Raw genomic sequence first — 22,197 nt, 5'->3', positions numbered from 1 at the left:
ATGATATACTCTTGCTACTTTACTTTGAATATTTTGCTGTGTTTGATCATGTTTTGTGCAGGTGCCCCCATGATGACAAAAGGGAGAGGAAATTTATGTTCCAAAATTGAAATTGGAACAAAACAGGGGCTGAAAAAATAGGGGATGAGAACAGGGGATGAAATTTTCAAAATTAAAAATTTATGATCACCCTTGATTCAAAGAATGCATGTGTTCAAAGAATGAATGTTGATATAGCATTTGTTTTACTGTGGTCACTGCTGTTTGAACTGCATAAAGCATTTGGTTTATCATGATTAGTTAATACTCATTTGGCATTTAGTTTATAATGATGTTTGATTTATCTTTGATGCCTGGCTGTTGATTCATCATTGATAAACTTATTAAATTGAAAACTTATTTTTGGCAGTTCCTTTAAATTGTGTAATGTATTAAAACTGCCTTGTTTTGATCATGTGTACTTCAAATATTTTTTCCATCATTTTGTTTTGCTCTGATATACTAACAGGAAATGTTTGGAAAATATTTGGATAAATTTTTGTTTGTATGAAAAAGTTTGAGCAGTAAATCAGTTTATGATATCAAATGAGTTTTGATTATCAATTAAAACTGCTTATAGATCAAGTATTTAGCATCATAAAATATGCTAAATAACATTGTTACTTGAAACTTGATTTAAATGTTACAGGTTAGTGCTTCCCTTGGTAAAATAAGCATGCATCAAAGGGGAGCTATGTGACATTTAGAAATGGGGAGAAATTCAAATTCAAAGGGAGTATTCTTTACTCAATATCTAAATTTCTTTCCATTTCAATTTTAATAATGTTTGTCATCAAGGGGGAGATTGATGAGTTTGGAAAACTCTTATTTAATTTTGACGATGAACAAACATTATTAAAATATTTAATTACAAAATTATTAATTTGATCTTAACTCATACTTACTAAATTAATAATTTTGTTGTGCAGATTTTATGTTGGGCCGAAAAATGAGTTTCTGGTTTAAGCCCAATGATCAGTCTTGCTACATGTTTCTCATACCATGAGGCTGAAATATTAAATGGGCTAAAATAAATATTATTGTTGCAAGCCCAAACAGATGCTTTCTTATGTGTTATATGCTTGATCCAAAAATTTATCAGGAAAGCAAATGTTAACTAATTGGGCCAGCTTTAATTTCAATACTACAAGCCCAAGTCTTATTAGTGATGAATGGTTCCAAGCCTGGTCCGAAACTAAGAAAGCAAATTGGCTTCATGCTTTCCAACGGATTCCATTGCTTGCTAAGAATGGATTTCAAAACTTAATAAGCTAGCATTGGAAACATGAGAGAGAACTTGACTTTGATTTGATAAGGAATCATTATGATTAATGCTATACGCTACTCAAAGCAAGGGAAGTAAAAGCAATCTATCAATATGTTTCAATTTCATTCAATTGCTTTTACTTTAACTTCACATTCTCTCTCATCTCTTTCTTCTTCTTCCTTCGGTCCTTGTCCAGGAAGCTATGGACGCTATGCTCATCAACCAAGAAAAGGAAGAAGTTGCATGCATCAAGACCATCAAGCTAATGATGGCAAGAAAACATACTAAAATAAAAATGAGCTGTGGCTGAGATATTCACCATATTTGGTTAGATTTGGTGAGGTATCTTGAGCCTTTTATGCTCAAAAATGGACGTTGAAGATACGGCCAGTATGGAGGAGATTCTTGAAGCATGGCTTGTCTTTAATTCTGTTTAACCACCACAGGGAGTAGCTAGAGTGGCGAAGTGATGGTTGAGGCAGAGATTGAAGCAGATGAAGTCATTATCATCATGAAGCATCAAGGGCCAGAAATCCATCTTGGAGAGCAAGACAAGGATGGAGAGCTCGGATTGATGAAGGGTGATGATCAAGATCTAACTGAAGGTTAATCAAGCAATAGACCCCCTCTTTTCAATGGGAAGAATTACATCTATTGGAAGGAGATGATGAAGATATTTGTACAAGCAGCGGATTACAGACTATGGAAAATCATCTTGGAAGGACCACAATATCCAACTGTTACAAGTGCCGATGGAGTTGTTTCTCTCAAACCTGAAGCAAGATGGACAGAAGAAGATAGGAAGAAGATAGAGTTAAATGCCAAGGCGATAAATCTGCTCAACTGTGCTATAAGCTTCGAGGAGTACCGACGGGTATCAAGATGCACAACGGCAAAGGAAATCTGGGACAAAATGCAAATCACCCATGAAGGAACCACCATTGTCAAGAAGACTCCGACAGATATGCTAAATAGAGAGTATGAAATGTTTGCAATGAAGGAAGGAGAGTCCATTGATGAACTGTTCGAACGGTTTAATTCCATCATTGTTGGCTTAGATGCTCTGGAAATTACACATTCTGAATCTGTGCTAGTGAGAAGAGTGTTGAGATGTCTCACAAAAAAGTGGGAAACAAAGGCTTTAATTATTTCTGAAAGTAGTAGCTTAGACTCCATGACACTTGATGATTTGAGAGGAAATCTTCTTGCTTTTGAAAATACCTATTTAAAAAAAGATACAAAAAAGAAAGGAATTACATTTTCTTCTGTGACTAACCCTCTGGATGATGAATCCAGTGATAACTCTTCTGAAAATGAGTTTGTGTTATTTGCAAAAAAATTCAGGAAAATGGATAAGCTCAAAGGCAAAGGCAGCAGCACAAGGAGAATGAAGAAAGATCTTAGCAAAGTAACTTGCTACAATTGTAAAGAATTGGGGCATTTCAAATCTGATTGTCCCAAGCTGAAGAAGGAGAAAAATCCGAAAAGAGGAAAGAAGAAAGGACTGATGGCCACATCGGAAGACCTGGAGAATGACTCTGATGATGATGATGAAGAAACCGAGACCAAGTCACAAACATGTCTCATGGCAGACCACATAGATCAGGTAGTCTTTCATAACCCTAACACTGAAGATCTTCATCTTATGATAGACCACCTCTCTGAAAAAATAAGATGTTTTTTGCTGGAAAATCAAGAACTTGAACAACAAAACATCATTCTTAAGGCTGAAAACAGTTTTCTAAAAGAAAAAGTGAGAGAGGCCGAAACTGCTTGTGATCTTGTTGAAGAGAATAAGCAGTTAAAAGCCCAAGTTAGAAGCTGTGAAAGTAACCATTCTGTTCTTGCATATGTGGATTGCTTTAAGCAAAATAAAGAGTTGCTTAAAGAGGTTAAAAGACTTAAGGAAGACTTAGCCAAATTCACCCAAAGTTTCGAAAGTCTGAATCACATTTTGGCTAATCAAAAACCTCTTTATGATAAAGCTGGGTTGGGGTTCCATAAATCTGAAAAATCACATTTTGAAAATATTGCTTCATCCTCTAATGATACAAGATTTCAAGATCCCACCTACTTTAACAAAACAGCAACTCCAAGATTTTGTAGACTATGCAATCGGAATGGACACTTTCCCATTTAGTGCTTTTTCGGTGAAAGAATGATCGGTGACAAGGTTTATAAAATTGTTTTTGATTACAATGGCTTAGGACATAGAAGATGGTTTAACGTAAAAGGATCCAAAAATATTTGGATACCTAAGGTTACTTAAGCTTGTTTTGTAGGTGCGCCTAGCATCCAAAAGAAAGGAAAATATGTGGTATATGGACAGCGGATGCTCTAGGCATATGACCGGAAAGACAACCTTCTTCATAAAGCTTGATGAATATGATGGAGGGCTTGTCACTTTCGGTGATGATGCAAAAGGAAAAATAGTGGCTGTTGGTCCAAACATTAAGTTTGATAAGGATCTTACTTGTGACGCTTGTCAATTGGGCAAACAAGTAAAATCATCTTTTAAATCAAAAGATGGAATCTCAACCAAAAGGCCATTAGAAATGTTACATATTGATCTTTTTGGTCCTACTAGAACTCAAAGTTTAGGAGGTAAACACTATGGTTTTGTGGTGGTAGATGATTACTCTAGATTTGGTTGGGTACTTTTCCTTGCTCATAAGAATGATGCCTTTCATGCTTTTTCCACCCTTTGTAAGAAAATTCAAAATGAAAAGAATTTGAAAATTGCCCATTTGAGAAGTGATCATGGAAGAGAATTTGAAAATCAAGATTTTAAAAAATTCTGTGATGACTTAGGGATTTCTCATAATTTTTCATGTCCTAGAACCCCCCAACAAAATAGGGTGGTTGAAAGAAGGAATAGAAGCCTTCAAGAAATGACTAGGGCTATGTTATGTGAGAGTGAAATTCCTAAATTCTTATGGGCTGAGGCTGTGAACACAGCATGTTATATTTTGAATAGAACAATCATTAGAAAAGGGTTAAAGAAAACACCATATGAGCTATGGAAAGGAACCCCTCCAAATCTTAAGTATTTTCATGTTTTTGGATGCAAATGTTTTGTGCTCAACAATAAGGAAAATCTTGGAAATTTTGATCCAAAATCATATGAAGGAATGTTTGTTGGATATTCCACCACAAGCAAGGCCTATAGAGTTTATCTCAAGGAGCATAGGACAATAGAGGAATCCATACATGTTACTTTTTGTGATTCTAACTTAATTCCCAGTATTGTGAAGGATATTGATTCAGATTGTGAAGAGGCTGGAACAAATAAAGAAAATCCAAAATTTGTGCAAAATGAAGAATCTGTCAGCCCAGTTTTGTCTCGTCAGATTGGAGGAGATACTTCCATTTTGTCTCCTGAGCAGGCACGAGCAACTGAAACAGTGAGACCACCAGAAGATCATCAAAGTTCTACACCTGTCCGAAAGCCTAGAGAATGGAAGTCTATGAGGGGTTATCCTCATGACTTCATCATTGGTGATCTCTCTCATGGTGTAACAACAAGATCATCCACCAAAAGGCAAGCCGAACCTAACAATCTTGCTCTCTTGTCACAAATAGAGCCCAACAATGTCAAACAAGCTCTTGAGGATCCATCATGGGTTAAAGCAATGCAAGAAGAGCTTGCTCAATTTGACAAGAATGAGGTTTGGACATTAGTACCTTATTCGGATGGTATGAAGGTAACGGGTACTAAGTGGGTCTTTAAAAATAAACTTGGTGAGGATGGACAAGTTGTTCGTAACAAGGCTAGATTAGTGGCCCAAGGTTACGATCAAGAAGAGGGTATAGATTTTGATGAGTCTTTTGCTCCGGTAGCTAGAATGGAAGCAATTCGGTTGCTTCTTGCCTATGCTGCCCATAAAGGTTTCAAAATATTTCAAATGGATGTTAAATGTGCTTTCCTTAATGGTTTTATTGATAGAGAAGTGTATGTGGCTCAACCCCCCGATTTTGAACATAAAGAGTTTTCAAATCATGTTTTTAAATTAACTAAGGCTCTTTATGGTCTTAGACAAGCTCCAAGAGCTTGGTATGAAAGGCTTAGTGCCTTCTTGTTGGAAAATGAATTTCAAAGGGGTACCACCGACACTACTTTGTTCATTAAAGCATCTAATGATGATATACTTCTTGTTCAAGTTTATGTTGATGATATTGTATTTGGATCGGCCAACATTTCCTTGTGTGACGAGTTTGGAAAACTCATGACTAGTGAGTTTGAGATGAATTTAATGGGAGAGCTTACTTTCTTTTTTGGCCTCCAAATTAAACAAACTCCTAGTGGTACTTTTATTTACCAAGGAAAATATGCAAAAGAACTTATTAAAAAGTTTGGCCTAGAAAATTCCAAAGCAATGGGTACACCAATGCATCCCAACACAAAACTTGAAAAGGATGATGATGGTCAAGATGTGGATGAAACAAGGTATAGGGGAATGATAGGTTCACTCATGTACCTTACCTCCTCTAGACCGGATATTGTTCAAAATGTGGGTGTATGCTCAAGATTTCAATCTCACCCAAAAGAATCCCATCTTACGGCTGTTAAACGCATCATTAGATACATTAAGGGAACTTGTGATTATGGCTTGTGGTATCCTAAATCTGATGAATTTTGTGCAGTAGGGTTTTGTGATGCAGATTAGGCGGGAGACAGAGTGGATAGAAGAAGCACGTCCGGAATGTGTTGCTTCCTTGGAAGCTCACTCAACATGTGGTCAAGCAAGAAACAAGGCACAGTGGCTTTATCCACCGCTGAAGCAGAATACATTTCTGCATCTGCATGTTGCACTCAATTAATTTGGTTAAAAACACAATTGGAAGATTACAAATTAAAAATCAATAGTATACCCTTATTTTGTGATAATATGAGTGCTATAAACATTTCAAAAAATCCTGTTTTGCACTCAAGAACCAAGCACATTGAGATAAAATATCACTTTATTAGGGAACATGTACAAAAGGGAACTATTGATATTCAATTTGTAAAATTTGAAGACCAAATTGCTGATATTTTTACAAAACCCCTCTGTGAAGACAGATTTTGTACCTTAAGAAAAAGTTTGGGAATGTGTGATTTAAGTTTTATTGAAAATCTGTGAATTTGTGACTCTGTTCAGTTTTGCTCGTAGGTTTGGACGAGATAAAAAATAATGGCATGATGGAAGAGCTGTGGTCAAGGGGGAGGCAATGCAGAATTCAAAATTTTATGGGCCTCACCAAAACTTCTTGACCCCACCTTAACAGTTATGGCAGTTATCTCTCTACAAATAAGAATCTTCTTCTTGTGTCATCAAATCTTTTTGGAAGTGGTTATTGTCAAATCAAAATCCCTCTCTCCATCTAATCCCTTGATTTAAGGCAACAACTTTTTAGTTTTAGATTTCAAAAGTTAAAAGGGAAATCATTTTTTTGGATAATAACCACCCATTATGGTCATTAACCGTCCACTAATGGTCATTACTCTCTCCATATTCTCTTTCCACACCTCATTAAATGTGTTCGCCCACCTTGTCTCTCTCTCTCCCACTCAATTCAGTTATCACCCCCAACCTTTCATATTTCATTCTCCTATTACCATGAAAAAGAAAACCGCACCAAGAAAGAGTGAAAGAATTCTTCTTTCTCAAAAACCATCAACACCCCAAACTCACACTCACATCCACATACATTCTACTTCCTCATCCTCTCCCTCACCTCCAACCAAACAAACCGAAGCCATGAGAAGAAAGGTAGTGGCACAAAAGAGTTCTGGAAGAGGAAGAAACAGGAAGAACAAGGAGCCCGAAGAGGAAGAAGAGCAAGAATCTCATACTTCTCCCATTCCTTCACCTCCACCCTCATCACCGAAGCGGACTACTCCTGGAAAAAGCTCCCAGAAGAATCAGGGGTTTGCACTCAATGACACTACTGAACCTCCAAACTTGGAATCCATGGAATTTAGAGACAAGTATGGCAAGACTCACTCCCACTTTGATCCAAGCAGATTTAACTCTTGCACCTCTTTTGAGTTTCATAAAGAGGTTATGGAGAAGCGTCATTTGTGCACAACCTATCTTGTTAGCCTTGAAAATCTCACCAACAAGGGTATCAATATCTCCTCTCTGTTTGAACTCCTCAACTGGAAGCCTCTGCTTCTCATCCAGAAACCAGTCTACCCTGGTCTTGTTCGAGAGTTTTATGCCAATATGCGGCTCATTGATGGAACCCTTCATTCCTATGTCAAAAGGATTCAAATAGCCCTTGATGCTGAGACAATTGGAGCGGCCCTTGGGTTCAAGGATGAAAGACCTCGAGCATACATGGTGGAAAAATGGGACACACAAGTTGGCGTTCCATACAAGACTGTTCTCAAGCACATTTGCGAGAACCTTTCTGGATTGCATGGCACCATTCCAACACACAAAGCTCTAGGACCGGTTAATTCCCTGCTTCACTGCATCATCACTCATATTCTGACTCCCCAAAGCGGCTCACACAACCGAGTAACATTTTCTGACTGTCTCATCTTATTTGCTTTGGTTACCTCTACTCCTATATCCTTTGGTTATATTATGATTAGGCACATGTGGGATTCTGTTAGAAACACTAGAAAGGCTAACCTGCCTTATGGTATGTTTTTAACTAGAATATTTGAGTACTTTAAAGTTGATTTGTTAAATGAGGCTGTAGAAAATAATGTGTCTTCAATCAGAGGAGGAGGAGCAACTAAGGAAACCAAAGGGCGAAAATCTGCTGCATCGGATAGTGACTATGAAGGCAGACCAAAATCTTCCAAAACAATCAAGTCCATCAAACAGATTTTGGGAGAATTTTCGAACATGGCAGACTTGATGTTTCGGTCCCACAAAGAAGCCCGCAAGCAAGCTTATGAGAGTGAGAAAGCTTGGAAAAATTGCAAAGACAGGGTCAATCTGATGATGGAAGGTTTTAAAGAAGATTTGGGAGATGACAGTGAAGGAGATGCTGAAGAAGAAATTAATTTTTCTGATGATTAGTGACTGTTTTTACTCTGTTTGATATTGGCTCTATTAGGCTCAATCTGTTTTTTGTATGAGCATGACTTGATACTCACTGCTCTAGGATAATCTCTAGAATACTGTGATATACTCTTGCTACTTTACTTTGAATATTTTGCTGTGTTTGATCATGTTTTGTGCAGGTGCCCCCATGATGACAAAAGGGAGAGGAAATTTATGTTCCAAAATTGAAATTGGAACAAAACAGGGGCTGAAAAAACAGGGGATGAGAACAGGGGATGAAATTTTCAAAATTAAAAATTTATGATCACCCTTGATTCAAAGAATGCATGTGTTCAAAGAATGAATGTTGATATAGCATTTGTTTTATTGTGGTCACTGCTGTTTGAACTGCATAAAGCATTTGGTTTATCATGATTAGTTAATACTCATTTGGCATTTAGTTTATAATGATGTTTGATTTATCTTTGATGCCTGGCTGTTGATTCATCATTGATAAACTTATTAAATTGAAAACTTATTTTTGACAGTTCCTTTAAATTGTGTAATGTATTAAAACTGCCTTGTTTTGATCATGTGTACTTCAAATATTTTTCCCATCATTTTGTTTTGCTCTGATATACTAACAGGAAATGTTTGGAAAATATTTGGATAAATTTTTGTTTGTATGAAAAAGTTTGAGCAGTAAATCAGTTTATGATATCAAATGAGTTTTGATTATCAATTAAAACTGCTCATAGATCAAGCATTTAGCATCATAAAATATGATAAATAACATTGTTACTTGAAGCTTGATTTAAATGTTACAGGTTAGTGCTTCCCTTGGTAAAATAAGCATGCATCAAAGGGGAGCTATGTGACATTTAGAAAGGGGGAGAAATTCAAATTCAAAGGGAGTATTCTTTACTCAATATCTAAATTTCTTTCCATTTCAATTTTAATAATGTTTGTTATCAAGGGGGAGATTGATGAGTTTGGAAAACTCTTATTTAATTTTGATGATGAACAAACATTATTAAAATATTTAATTACAAAATTATTAATTAGATCTTAACTCATACTTACTAAATTAATAATTTTGTTGTGCAGATTTTATGTTGGGCCGAAAAATGAGTTTCTGGTTTAAACCCAATGATCAATCTTGCTACATGTTTCTCATACCATGAGGCTGAAATATTAAATGGGCTAAAATAAATATTATTGTTGCAAGCCCAAACAGATGCTTTCTTATGTGTTATATGCTTGATCCAAAAATTCATCAGGAAAGCAAATGTTAACTAATTGGGCCAGCTTTAATTTCAATACTACAAGCCCAAGTCTTATTAGTGATGAATGGTTCCAAGCCTGGTCCGAAACTAAGAAAGCAAATTGGCTTCATGCTTTCCAACGGATTCCATTGCTTGCTAAGAATGGATTTCAAAACTTAATAAGCTAGCATTGGAAACATGAGAGAGAACTTGACTTTGATTTGATAGGGAATCATGTCCAAAGACGAGCCAAAACAGAAAAGTCTCCTCTGAGTTCAGCAAGTGTTAGCAACAAAAAAGGGGGCTAAGATTCAACCCCCCCTTCTCTTAGCCTCTGAAACCATCATGGTGGTTGCAGATGGCAAATCAATCGAACCAAACGCCCCAAAAGATGAAGAACTTGGTGTTCGCAGCGATATTGTGTTAGAAGAATTGGAGAGCCAAAAAATTAAGAGCATCTACAATGGTGAGTTCCTCTTTCACTTTTTTCTGACACATAGGAACTCTAACCATTGGAGGAGAGAAGGAATGAGTTCCCGCACGGGTCTCAAGGTGAGGGAGTCCCTCTAAATAGGGACTTAAGTTAACCAATAATAACTTGCCATTTGGCAAATTATTTTAAAAAAATAATAATATAAAATCTAAAATAATTAAATAATTATATTAAATAATAAAATAATAATTAAATTAGTAATAATTATAATAAAAATTCTAATGGAGAAGAAAGAGATGCTTTGAGTTCTTATTTACCGTTTATGACACAAAAGCTGATGTGAAGTTACTTTTTATGACAGGTAAGCCATAAATAAGGACTGAGATGAGTTCCTACTGAAAATGGTCTAAAGATCTTTGAGAACAAAATCGTTTCTCCTCAACAAGTCTTCAAGCAAGCCATGAATTTGTTGCACTGAGTTTTAGACAAAAAACAAGACTTAGCATGATTTTCCCCTTTTTTTTTTTTGGTTTTTCTTTTAATTTTTTTCCCTCAGTTGTTTTAATTAACTTCCTTCCTTTAGTTATAAGGAGATTTTTCCCAATTCTGAATTTGGCTTTTGTTGTCTAAGATAGGACCGAAAATTTATTGTATCAATAATACACTTTTCACATCATTCTCTCAGTCTCTTGTTTCTAACATTAACAAATATCTTTTAAACATTTTTTAACTAAATCCATTTATTAATTAATAGTTTTTGGATTTAATTATTAATTATATTCTGTGTTAATATTTCACCAGATATTCCACCTTCAAAATCATCCAACCGAAATAGTCTTGGAAATTTGTTTACAATTTACTTTTCATTCGCGTTGGTTACGCCACGCACAATGTAGACACTAACTAACGTAACTAACTAACCACACAACGCCATGCATGCAGTTCTCATTTTGTCCTAAACAAGCCACGGCGCGTGGTTCAATCGCCCACACAAGAAAGTAGCTCTTTCTTGTTCTCAATACGGAAAATAAAGACGAATGAAAAGAAAAATGAGAAGGCGTGGAAAGAAGGTATTTGCAAGATTGTGTGGTGGTGCCCGTGGTGGTGACGACGACGAGGACGAAGAAGACACCTTTCCTGAGAGCCAAAGGAGGGATCACATTGCGGAGTTTGATTATGAAGGAAGCCAATACAGCCTCGCCGGTCTTCCTCTTCCCTCGCTCGGCTCCACTTCCCACAGACTCAAGCTCCGTCCTTACATTGTTTCTCCCTTCAACCACAATTACAGGTACGGACATATACAAGGGCGTGCGCACGCACGCACACACGCATATTATATAGATGGATAGATAGAGGAACATATTTTGTGTTGTTTTGTTAGATCTGAAGAAGTGTTTCAGACTCAAGATATATATACACAGGGCAAGTGTGAGGTTGAGATTGTTAACATTGTGTTATATATGGTTAAGCTTAAGCATAACTTAGGTTAAATTCTTGTTAGATTTAGTTTAATTTAATTAATTAATCAATTAAGTGGCATATTGCGTTGTTAGTATTGGATAGTTCAATTCCCATTGGATAGCTCCCATTAGCGGATAAGAGTTCTTCAGAATAATTAATGAACTAAGCTTTCCCTTAATTTATTATGACATTAATACTTTTGTTCTATTAATTCTAAATACAAAAAAATTGTATTTAGATATGATTCTGTTAAATGGAGGAAGTAATATTAGTTAAGTTGCTTGATTATGCTGTCTTCTTTCATGTGCGTACCACATGTTTGATGGTTGGTAACTGATACGTTGCAGACTTTGGCAGACATTTCTGGTGTTCTTGGTGTTCTATAATGCATGGGTTTGTCCCTTTGAATTTGCATTCCTTAACCAAAAAATGGTCGCAATCTTCGTAGCTGACAATGTTGTCAATGGATTCTTTGCTGTTGACATTGTTCTCACCTTCTTTGTTGCATACCTAGACAAGACTACCTATTTGCTAGTTGATGATAAAAGCCTAATTGCTTTGAGGTATGCCAAATCATGGTTGGCTTTAGATGTCATCTCCACTATCCCCTCTGAAGTTGCTCATAGGTTTTTGCCCGCTGCCCTGAAAAAATATGCTTACTTCAACATGCTTCGCCTTTGGCGTCTTCGCCGAGTCAGTGCCTTGTTTGCAAGGTAACGTAGAACAATTATTACGCTCGATGTTTCATATGTCCTGCAATTGCATTTTGTGTGGCAGTTAGATTAAAAGCCAAGGTAGTTATCAAGTTGTTTTCCCAGTAACTAAGGAATTCACAATCAAGAATTGGTTAAAAATTTGTTTACCTACACACCCTTATTGAATAATTATGTTATAGAAAGCTTCATTGTTTATTATGCTTAACATTGTTTGGAGGAGAAAAGATGTGAGTATGACTTATATATTGAATAAAGAAAACTTCTTTAGGTTTAGGGTGACAAACATTGTGAACTGGAGGAGGGGTAATTCTTTTTGCCAATTCAAATTAAACTGATAGCACATTTTTATCTTTGATCTTGTAAAGAACTGATTAGGCCATATCCTCCCATTTTACCTTCTTTGTGTTAGATTAGAGAAGGACAGGCATTATAATTACTTCTGGGTTCGCTGCTCAAAACTGATCTGTGTAAGTGTTTGCTTTTACCATTTTATAAAGCAACTTGAGTCTCATATTGGACTTATTATTGTTGGTGCCTTGGAATTTGTAGGTTACATTATTCGCAGCTCATTTTGCTGCTTGCATTTTCCATTTTATCACTCTGAATCGTGAAACCGGACAAACATGGCTTTCGCTTCTTCCGGAAGTCGATGATCATAGTGTCACAAATCTCTATATAGCATCAATTTACTGGTCCATAGCAACTCTTACAACGGTTGGTTATGGAGATCTACATCCTACGAACACAAGGGAGACTCTTTTTGATACTTTCTATATGCTCTTCAATCTTGGGCTAACTGCATATCTCATAGGTAACATGACAAATTTGGTCGTTCATGGGACAAGCAGAACTAGGAAATATGTAAGTATATTCTGCCTTGACCCTTTACTTGTTGAGCCGCACATAAATCTTTATATTTTCAAAGACTTATATGGCTTCTTTTAGTAAGTGGTTCAAGATATCAAATTGGACAAATTTTGTCTTAGGAGACATTTTCCTATTTTTCTATTTGTATCCGTCATCATGTCCTGAATCGTGTACCTATTTCTTGAAGTTATTTTGATTCTAGATCATTATCTTCCTAAGAGGTTCATTGCTAATTTGATTGTACTTCTGATGTTTGGTTTTCTTGAATACATGTTGTGCATATCAGAGAGACACAATTCAAGCTGTGACAAGTTTTGCCAAACGGAATAAATTGCCTGTTCTCATGCAAGAACAGATGATTGCACATTTGCATATGAAGTACAGAACTGATATAGAAGGGCTGCAGCAGCAAGAGATTATCGAATTACTCCCGAAAGCTATTCGTTCTAGCATCTCTCATTACCTATTCTATGAACTTTTGGAGGATATCTACTTGTTTAATGGGGTGTCACATGATCTGCTTTTTCAACTGGTAATATTTTCTCTCTGGTCTACTTCGTTACCACGGTGTTTAAGACTAAACATTGGGAAACTATTTCAGACACCAAACTGAGAATCATATATTGTGTTTTGGTTATATCACTCATTTCTGGTCTAATCTGCTTATCGCATGAGTTTATGATTCGCAAAAAGTAAAAAAAAAAAGCGAAAAGAAAATTTTGTCTATACATGTATATCGGCTCCTTGTTAGTCATTGTTAATTGGATGATGATGAACATATTCCCAGTGCATACCTTGAACTCTCTCAATTTTGTAGGTCTCAGAGATGAAGCCCGAGTATTTTCCTCCAAAGGAAGATGTGATTTTGCAGAATGAAGCACCAACAGACTTCTATGTATTGGTCACTGGTGCTGTGGTAAGTCACTAACCCCCTCAATTTTCCCCTAAGTCCATTTATGCTTTGATTGGTGTGTAATGTATAATTTGTATGTTGTTTGATTTCCAGTTTCTAAGATGTGTATGGACCAAGGATTTATATAACTAATCTTGTTGAATTTTTTTTTTATTTATTGTTTCCTGAGGTCATTCGGCCTGAATCAATTTGCTTCAGCATGTGAAGCAATTTCCATTACAGCTAAGCCTTGCCCATTAAATGGAGTCAAATATGGGCATGGGCTTACCCAAATTCAAATTTTATTTTGCGATCATAGAGTGCATCACTGCATCAGTAACAGTCCACCGTATTTGGAAATAGAACCAGTTGTGTCAACATTATATGCTATTTCAACAAACCCATTGAATATTGTTACAAATGAAATTACATATATGTGAAGAATGTTATAAGAGATCTTTGTTTTATTAGCTAAATTTTCCTTTTCCTTTTTACTGCATGTGGAATTCTGTACTAACATACTGAACTTTCACTAGGAAGTTATTCTCAAAGGACAGAATAGAACTGAACAGGCAAGTTTATTTGTGATTAAGCATCATGAATCATCACCCACATTAGAGACAGCAGGAAAACATGTTTCTATCACTAAGAAGATGTGTGGTTATAACTATAGGTAGTTGGTGAGATAAAGGCAGGAGAATTAGTTGGAGAAGTTGGAGTTTTATGTTACAGGCCCCAGATGTTTACAGTTCGGACCAAACGATTGTGCCAACTTCTGCGCTTGAGCCGGACTACATTTATAAATCTTGCTCACTCCAATGTTGGAGATGGGACAATTATGATGAACAATTTTCTTAAGGTACATGATTCTAAATTTTTTAAATGCCCTTTAGTTTCTTTCACATAAACATTTGCTCATCAACCTTCACATTTTTTATTGATTCTACTTTATCATACTCCACGATCTTTTCTTAGAATTTATTCAACTTTGTTGAACAACGAAATACAGACCATATATCAAAACTATTAAGCTACCATCCTATTTCACCCTACACAAACTTGCTTATTTCTACCCCTTAGAAATCAAAATTCAATGTTACAATATCAAAATAAAATTGTTCTAGGTTCGACATTGTGAACCAATGTCTTCTTTTCGCAGCATTTGCATGAATCCCAGGCACCAGGAATGGATATTATTTTCCGAGAGACAGAGGCCATGCTGGCACGTGGTAAATTGGATTTGCCTATCAGCACATGCTTTGCAGTAAACCGAAATGATGATATATTGTTGCAACGGCTGCTGAAGAAGGGTATGGATCCAAATGAAGGCGACCCAGATGGAAGGACACCGCTGGTTTGTAGTGTTTCTCCCCTTTTGAGCAAACACACCTTCACATACATGCATGCACAATTATACATACATGTAAGAAAAGTAGAAAACACTAGAATCTTACAACTTTGCTTTCACATGTAACAGCATATTGCAGCTTCTAAAGGCAATGAGAAGTGTATATCTGTGCTTCTGGAATATGATGCTGATCCCAACATCAGAGGTACTCTTCAGTCCTGTCCTGTCTGAAACTGCAATTATTTATGAAACACAGAAACTTTCGGTACTACAAATGACTTAGTTGCGTTTGATAAGTGTCTTATAATAGAAATACAGAGACACAGAAACAAAACCAAACAAGAAAAAGTTGTGTTTTGTCAGTGTTTATATATATGTATATTGAGACAAATACCAAACAATACTTAGTGCTACTTGCCATTACATTTCAAGAATGAAAAAAAAGTGCTAAACTAAGATCATATGGGAGACAATTGAATGCAATTTAGCAAATGACTCTTTTGGTACTTACATTGTTACTATACAGATAAGGAAGGAAATCTTCCACTGTTTGAAGCACTTATAAGTGGTAACGACTCCATTGTGAAACTCCTTCTGGAGCATGGTGCAGTGTTAGAACCTGCCGATGCAGGCCACCTGGCATGCATTGCTGTTGAGAAAAATAGCATGGAACTGCTCAATAGAATTTGTCAATATGGTTGGGATGTGACACAACCCACACACAATGGAACCACTGCTCTTCACACTGCAGTGTGTGAAGGAAACCTCCAAATGACAAAGTTCCTTGTCGAAAAAGGAGCCAACATTGATCTGCAAGACGCTACCGGCTGGACTCCAAGGACCTTGGCGGATCAACAAGACCATGATGAAATCAAAAGTATGTTTCAGAAGATTGGAGAGANCACTTGCCTAACCTTGGAAGGTACCAAAGTGAACCAACTATGCGTAGTATTCCCCAAACAAACATTGGACAGTTCCACTCGCCACGCAATCCAGAAGATATGTTCTTTGACAATACTAAAAGAAGAAGAAACAACAATTTTAACAATTCCATTTTTGGGATGATGTCGGCAGCTAACCATAGTAAGTATATCAAATTAACCTTCAAACAACTTGCTCTTATAAACTGTAGAACTAAATTTAGAAAGCAAACAAACTGCCGCATGTTTAGACAAATGTTTACAAAGGAAAGTGCAAAATTTTTTTGCATATAGTTTTCAAGATGGTTTTAGATAAATGCAAGAGAACAGAAAGAACACAAATGAAGATTTTTCTTTGGTTTTTTGGCTATCAGAGTGATGAATTTTGTTTCCATTATGACTATACAGATCAAAGAGAGCGTGAGGCATCCAAAAAATTTAACAATCATAGGTTGAACAAGGATGACTTTGTTGGCAGATTGACATTAAGTTGTCCTGAAAAGGGTGAACATGCTGGAAAGCTTGTTATGCTGCCAAATACCATTCAGGAACTGCTAGATATTGGAGCTAAAATGTTTGACTTTACTGCTGTCAAAATTTTGACCAAAGAAGGAGCTGAAGTGGATGACATAAATCTCATAAGAGATGGTGATCATCTTATTATTGCACATAAATGAAGAGGGAAGCTAATTTTGCTAACAAATCATTCTTTTTATTAGGGATGCATCATTTGGAAATCAAAAATGCTATCTACACAATAAAAATTGGCCACCAAATCAATTGCTATATATTTATGTATAAATACATATATTGTTTAACTTATTTTTAATGTATATTTTATATTTTAATATGTATTTTATAAAGATAGCTGATTTGGTGACCAATTTTCTGTACACATATAATAGCACTATATACCATATTCTTATTTCTTCCTTATAAGAAAACATTTATTTGTGCAAACACAATAAAATTCAAGAGTAAGACTGACCAATTAACCTTTTTCTCTTGCCACCCTTGGAAAATTGAGAGTTAGTCATTAGAAAAAACATAAATTAGCGTTGTGTGTTGTTATTGAGACAAGTACGTTTTTTAATGTGTGCTTTGGGAGAGAGACAAAATATATATAGCTTGGATTAAAAATCTCTAAAACAAAAAATATTGACTTTTTCCAGAGAAAAGAGAGAACATACAATAAATTAAATTCTAATTATCTTATTTCAAATTTAATGAATAATATTCAAAATGTTATTGAACAATCTATTAATTAAATAACCTATTAAACAATTTTGTATTAAAAGTTAGATTGTTTCAAAAATCCCCTTCAAATATGATTGTTGATGATTTTAGTTTTATGAAATATCATCGAACATATTTTAAAAAAATCAAAATTTTTAAAATATATCTTAAAACCTTAACTTTTATATAATACGATAAAATATAACTAATGTCTTAAGATATAATTTTATAGATTATATTTTGTTTTTGTTTGGCTCCTTCCTATGGAATTTCTAGTTTTGCGACTTAATAGAAATTAATTAAATCAAAATTAATAAGCACTAATTAAGTCACATAACTAATTTTAGATGTTATACTGACTACAATTAAAAAAGCATGTGTCAATCTGCTCACGCAGTACTACACTAATGAGAGTCATTTTTTTAAAATAAAAAGCACAATTGATTATTTTAATAATAACTAGATTAACTTATCAATTAGATTTGAGAGATTAAAATAGGAATTACCTTATTCCAATAATAAAGAAGAGTGTGTTGTCCTGTGCGGACAAAAAATAAGTTTTACAAATCTTATTATAACAATGACCCAAAGCAAAAAAATGACCATACACCATCACATACTTGCTAGTGAGAAATCTCACTATTGAATCTGATAATAAAATGATAATTTTTATGATGTCGAATAAACAACAAAAGAATGACTACTCATTAATAATAATAATAATAATAGCTTCTACATTTTTTTTCTATGTATTTTCTAATTTCTTTGTTCTTACCATCATTCATATTCATATCAGTCTTTTAATTTCCCTCTACCCCACATGACTCAGTTCTTTCTTTCCCATTTTCCTGTAATCCTTTCTTGTTCCACAGAGTATAATCTTCAACCTTAACCATCTACACATCAATCTTGAGCATTCATGTCTTCAGAACACACTACAATAACATCAAAAACCCCATTCTGCATCTTAGAAAATGGTGAATGCAAAGATATTCAAACAGCATTTCCATTGAAGCTATGGAGGTATCTATCATTGAAACTGTGGCGGTATCTAGCATTGAAGCTGCGGCGATTTCTAACATTGAAGCTGCGATTTCTAACATTGAAACTGCGATCTCCATCATTGTTGGAGTTCCCATCATTGAAGCTCACAGCTCTGAGTTTCAACTCTCCCCTACTGGTTGTCATCTCATCCAATATCTCAGCATCACAATAATCTTCTACACTCTCATCGCTATTGCCCGGTTCCTTATCCTAAACAAAGAAAAACATTTCCATGTTCTTAATCGAAGGGCGAAACTATACAAGAACAACACATGGATTGTAGTCCAAGCAACATAGACAAAGAAAAACACATGTATTGTAGTCCAAGCAACATAGACAATGAATCTTACCTGCAGTGACATACTAAGGGAACCGCGTGGAGCACCAAGAATCTCCTCATATTCGGAAGCGTCTAGTTCTTGAAGATCTCGAGGTTTGAAGAGTCTTGGAAGCAGGTGCTCCCTTACAAGTATGAGAAGGAAGAATGGTAGTGGAAACAAAATTCCACCTATAGGTATCCATGTCATTCCATAACAGACTGCGAAATATGCTAACTGGAAGCCGGTAAAAGCAGCTATGGTCTTGAATGGTACTGTCTCCACAAATGAGGCATGAGAACCTTCCAAAATTCTGCTCATAAAAAATGATTACAAAATTAGCTTCTCAAGTATATGGAAATGTTAGGTGACTAACATTTTTCCCTTACATTTGCCTTGCATTTGAAACAACAAGCCAACTTTTCATATTTTCTACTAAAAGTGTTGGATCTTTGGCATATTCTCTTTTTGACATAATTAAAAGGTTACTTTACCTAGAACGTCGTCTTGGAGCGATGAAGAGAAGCAATATCCTTTCCCAAAACTGATTCCCTGGTAGACTATCGATTGCCATGTAAGCGAAATATCCCCATAAAACCGAGGTAGGTATCCTTTTGATAATAGAGATGGCCAAAACTGAGAGGCCAATCAGAAGGGACTGCATTAAGTTGGTCATTCTTTGCTCATTAACCCGGACTGGTAGATAGTCATCTATGTGCTCCTCAAGATCAAAATTTTTCTTTGTACCATCCTTGGCATCAGGGTTCATTACAGCTTCCTTCAAATTCTCCAACTCTTTGGCCTACACAAAAACCAAAAACTACCATTGAATTACTCTTGAATATACCTGCAACAATGATTGAAGATGCAAAGATATCAAACCAACAAAACTGACAGTAGGATCTGTATCCATCTCTTCAAAGACAGCCTGCATCTTGCCATATATTTCAGACTTTGTCTTTTTCAGCTTAATGCATTCCTTGGCACTTTTTACCACTTCCTTTCGGATCAACTGAAAATTGACAATGTAGTACACAAATCTAAGTTGAGTTGATATCTATAGAACAAGGACAAAGTGACTTGATGCAAAAAGTGAACGCGGCGGGGTTTTTTGTTAGGGGGGATGATGCCTACCTGCTTTCTAAGAACTGCCAAACTCTTTGTATGCATGGGAGATTGCGGAATGACTCCATTTGATGGAGGAAGGCCAAGAAGACCGCAAATCAAAGTCTAAAGACAATAAGTTTAGTTCATATACTTCGTCGGCATAGAATGAAGCCAAGCTATTATAACTTATAAGAAGCAGGATTTGGGATAAAACAGAACAACCTACCATTATTCCAAGCAGAAACATATCATAGTGATAGGCAGATGGCTTTTGAAGATTGAATTCCTCCTGTTGAGCCATCTGGGAAGATACACTATGATCGAAAAAGTATAGTCCTGCTATCATGAAAGCCGGAATAATTGCCGCAACTATGTAAAGAAAAGGAACCTGCCCCATATCCTGCAGGTTTTACAGTAACTATTAGATGGAAACAAGGATTTGCCACAATGAAAATAATCAGCACATGAAGTTTACAATGTTGAACACCAACATCTAGTTTTAAAGTAGTGTGTGCACATGGCACTGGATACTAATAGTTTAGCAATACCTTCACTACTGTCCAGTGATACAGAGATGCAGATTCCCAAGGAAGCGGAGAAACCAACCTTCGAGGAACACCTTCGGGAACTTTGCCTGGCACAACATAAGACAGTGCAGTCCATAACACTACCATCAATGGAACCCCATAATCTGCAATAAAACTTCGTAGCCACCCTGCATCGAGTTGAATGCCACAATTAAGTGTATTTTAAGGGGGGAAAACCAGATAAACAAATATATGATTAGAACATTTTGTGTAAGGTCTAAAGTGGTAAATATGTAGAAATTTACCTGTTCCATATAGCCATGTTCTTGCTTTTCTGGTTTTAAGGGAAGTGACAAGTACTCCAAAAGAGAAAATGATTCCAAGCAATCCATTAATGTACCTCCATTGGAATTGAAACTCTTCTGCCAACTGGTTTTCATTCTTCGGCGTGCCGAACTCCTCAACCAATCCCTGTGGTTCATTCAAATCAAACAATTGTAAGATCTATCTATCAAGTGCCAAGTTCACAAATGTATTATCATGCAAGGAAGCAAGGAAACAATACCTTAATAGCCTGTTGAAAGAAAAGAACAGTAATTAGCATGCCGAACAACTCCCCCGCAACCCTTGTAAACCTCGTGATCACAGTGCAAGCATTAAAAATCCCAAGCACAATCAAGAAGAGTGCACTCCATACATTAACCCTGTCAATACATATGCAATAGAATTACATATATGATACTTACATGAGAAAATAAAGTTATTTGAAAGCCCTAAAAGTAAGGATAGTAGAGTTAATTATCATATCATACCATCCAGCCCAAGGCAGAAAGAGTTTTGCACCAAGTTCAGGTGTTTTCTTGCTGAAATTGTAGAGATAACTGTACATTATAACAGTTGGTTCAGCAACTCCTACAATCAACAAAGGCTGGCCACCAATTATAGAGTGAATAATTCCACAAATTGCAGTAGATGCCAATGCTTCTACAGTGCTCAAGCTTCCATCTGATTAAAAATAAAACCAAAAAAAAAAAAGAAAAAAAGTTGTAAGCACTATAATTGTCTCAGTAGTGTTAAAAAGAAAGAGTCTAGTGTCTCTATCTCAATTGTTCCAAACACAACCTTAAAATTACTATAATATTTTACCTGTATCTCTACTTAGTTGTTCTCCAAAAGCAATGACAGGGAGAGCAGAAGCAAAGAATATGTAGAATGTTGGAGCCAATAATCTAATTCACAAACCATAGAAGTTGCTGATTAATTGAAGGGGACAAAAAAACCAAAAACGAAAAAGAAAAAAGAAAATGGTACCTTAGACCAGAGCAGAATGACAAAACCCAATCTTGCTTGTAGCATTCAGCTCTTCCTTTTACATCTTGAATTATTCCCTTAAATGGGGTTCCCATCTTCCCCATTTCTGATGAATAATGCTAGTAGTTGAAGTGAAGGTGAGTAAAGAAACAGAGAGAGCATGAAAAAATGATAGGCTATAATCACTAATGAGGTTTTTAACTTTTTTATTATAAGAAGAGAAAAAGACATGACACAGACAGAGGTATAAGGTGGGGTATGTCATGTGTGACAGAGAAAAAGAAAACGGCAATAGTCCAAAATGGACAATATTGAAACTTTAAAAAATGGGTAGAAACAGTTGGATACATGTGAATGTGATCAAATTTGCATTTCATCAGACAGCTCAAGCATTAAAAACAAGAAAAATATGGGAAATGTTGGAACTCATTCTCCAATTAATTCTTTTTATTCATACTCACTCT

General features: G+C 35.8%; 2 protein-coding genes across 2 annotated transcripts; one reads left to right on the top strand and one right to left on the bottom strand.

Annotated features, from left to right (window-relative positions):
• Window positions 10,822-17,005, top strand: LOC107611658 (potassium channel AKT1-like). Its single transcript, XM_021110013.1, is given in 13 exon segments — window positions 10,822-11,275; window positions 11,796-12,161; window positions 12,574-12,631; window positions 12,714-13,025; window positions 13,318-13,563; window positions 13,849-13,947; window positions 14,460-14,495; window positions 14,597-14,782; window positions 15,083-15,277; window positions 15,401-15,476; window positions 15,798-16,169; window positions 16,172-16,354; window positions 16,600-17,005. Coding segments are annotated over 13 exon segments (2,649 nt in total). The 5' UTR covers window positions 10,822-11,024; the 3' UTR covers window positions 16,869-17,005.
• Window positions 17,982-21,933, bottom strand: LOC107613563 (probable boron transporter 7). The gene is made up of 12 exons (XM_016315630.2): window positions 21,734-21,933; window positions 21,569-21,651; window positions 21,235-21,427; window positions 20,988-21,126; window positions 20,728-20,893; window positions 20,444-20,610; window positions 20,122-20,295; window positions 19,923-20,018; window positions 19,684-19,800; window positions 19,283-19,590; window positions 18,822-19,101; window positions 17,982-18,681 (listed from the first exon to the last, which is right to left on the bottom strand). Exons 1-12 carry the CDS (start codon window positions 21,835-21,837, stop codon window positions 18,421-18,423), a joined length of 2,088 nt encoding a protein of 695 aa, XP_016171116.1. The 5' UTR covers window positions 21,838-21,933; the 3' UTR covers window positions 17,982-18,420.

Source organism: Arachis ipaensis, chromosome B08, assembly GCF_000816755.2.
Source record: "Arachis ipaensis cultivar K30076 chromosome B08, Araip1.1, whole genome shotgun sequence".
Lineage (NCBI taxonomy): Eukaryota > Viridiplantae > Streptophyta > Magnoliopsida > Fabales > Fabaceae > Arachis > Arachis ipaensis.
This window is presented reverse-complemented; position numbering and strand designations above follow the sequence as displayed.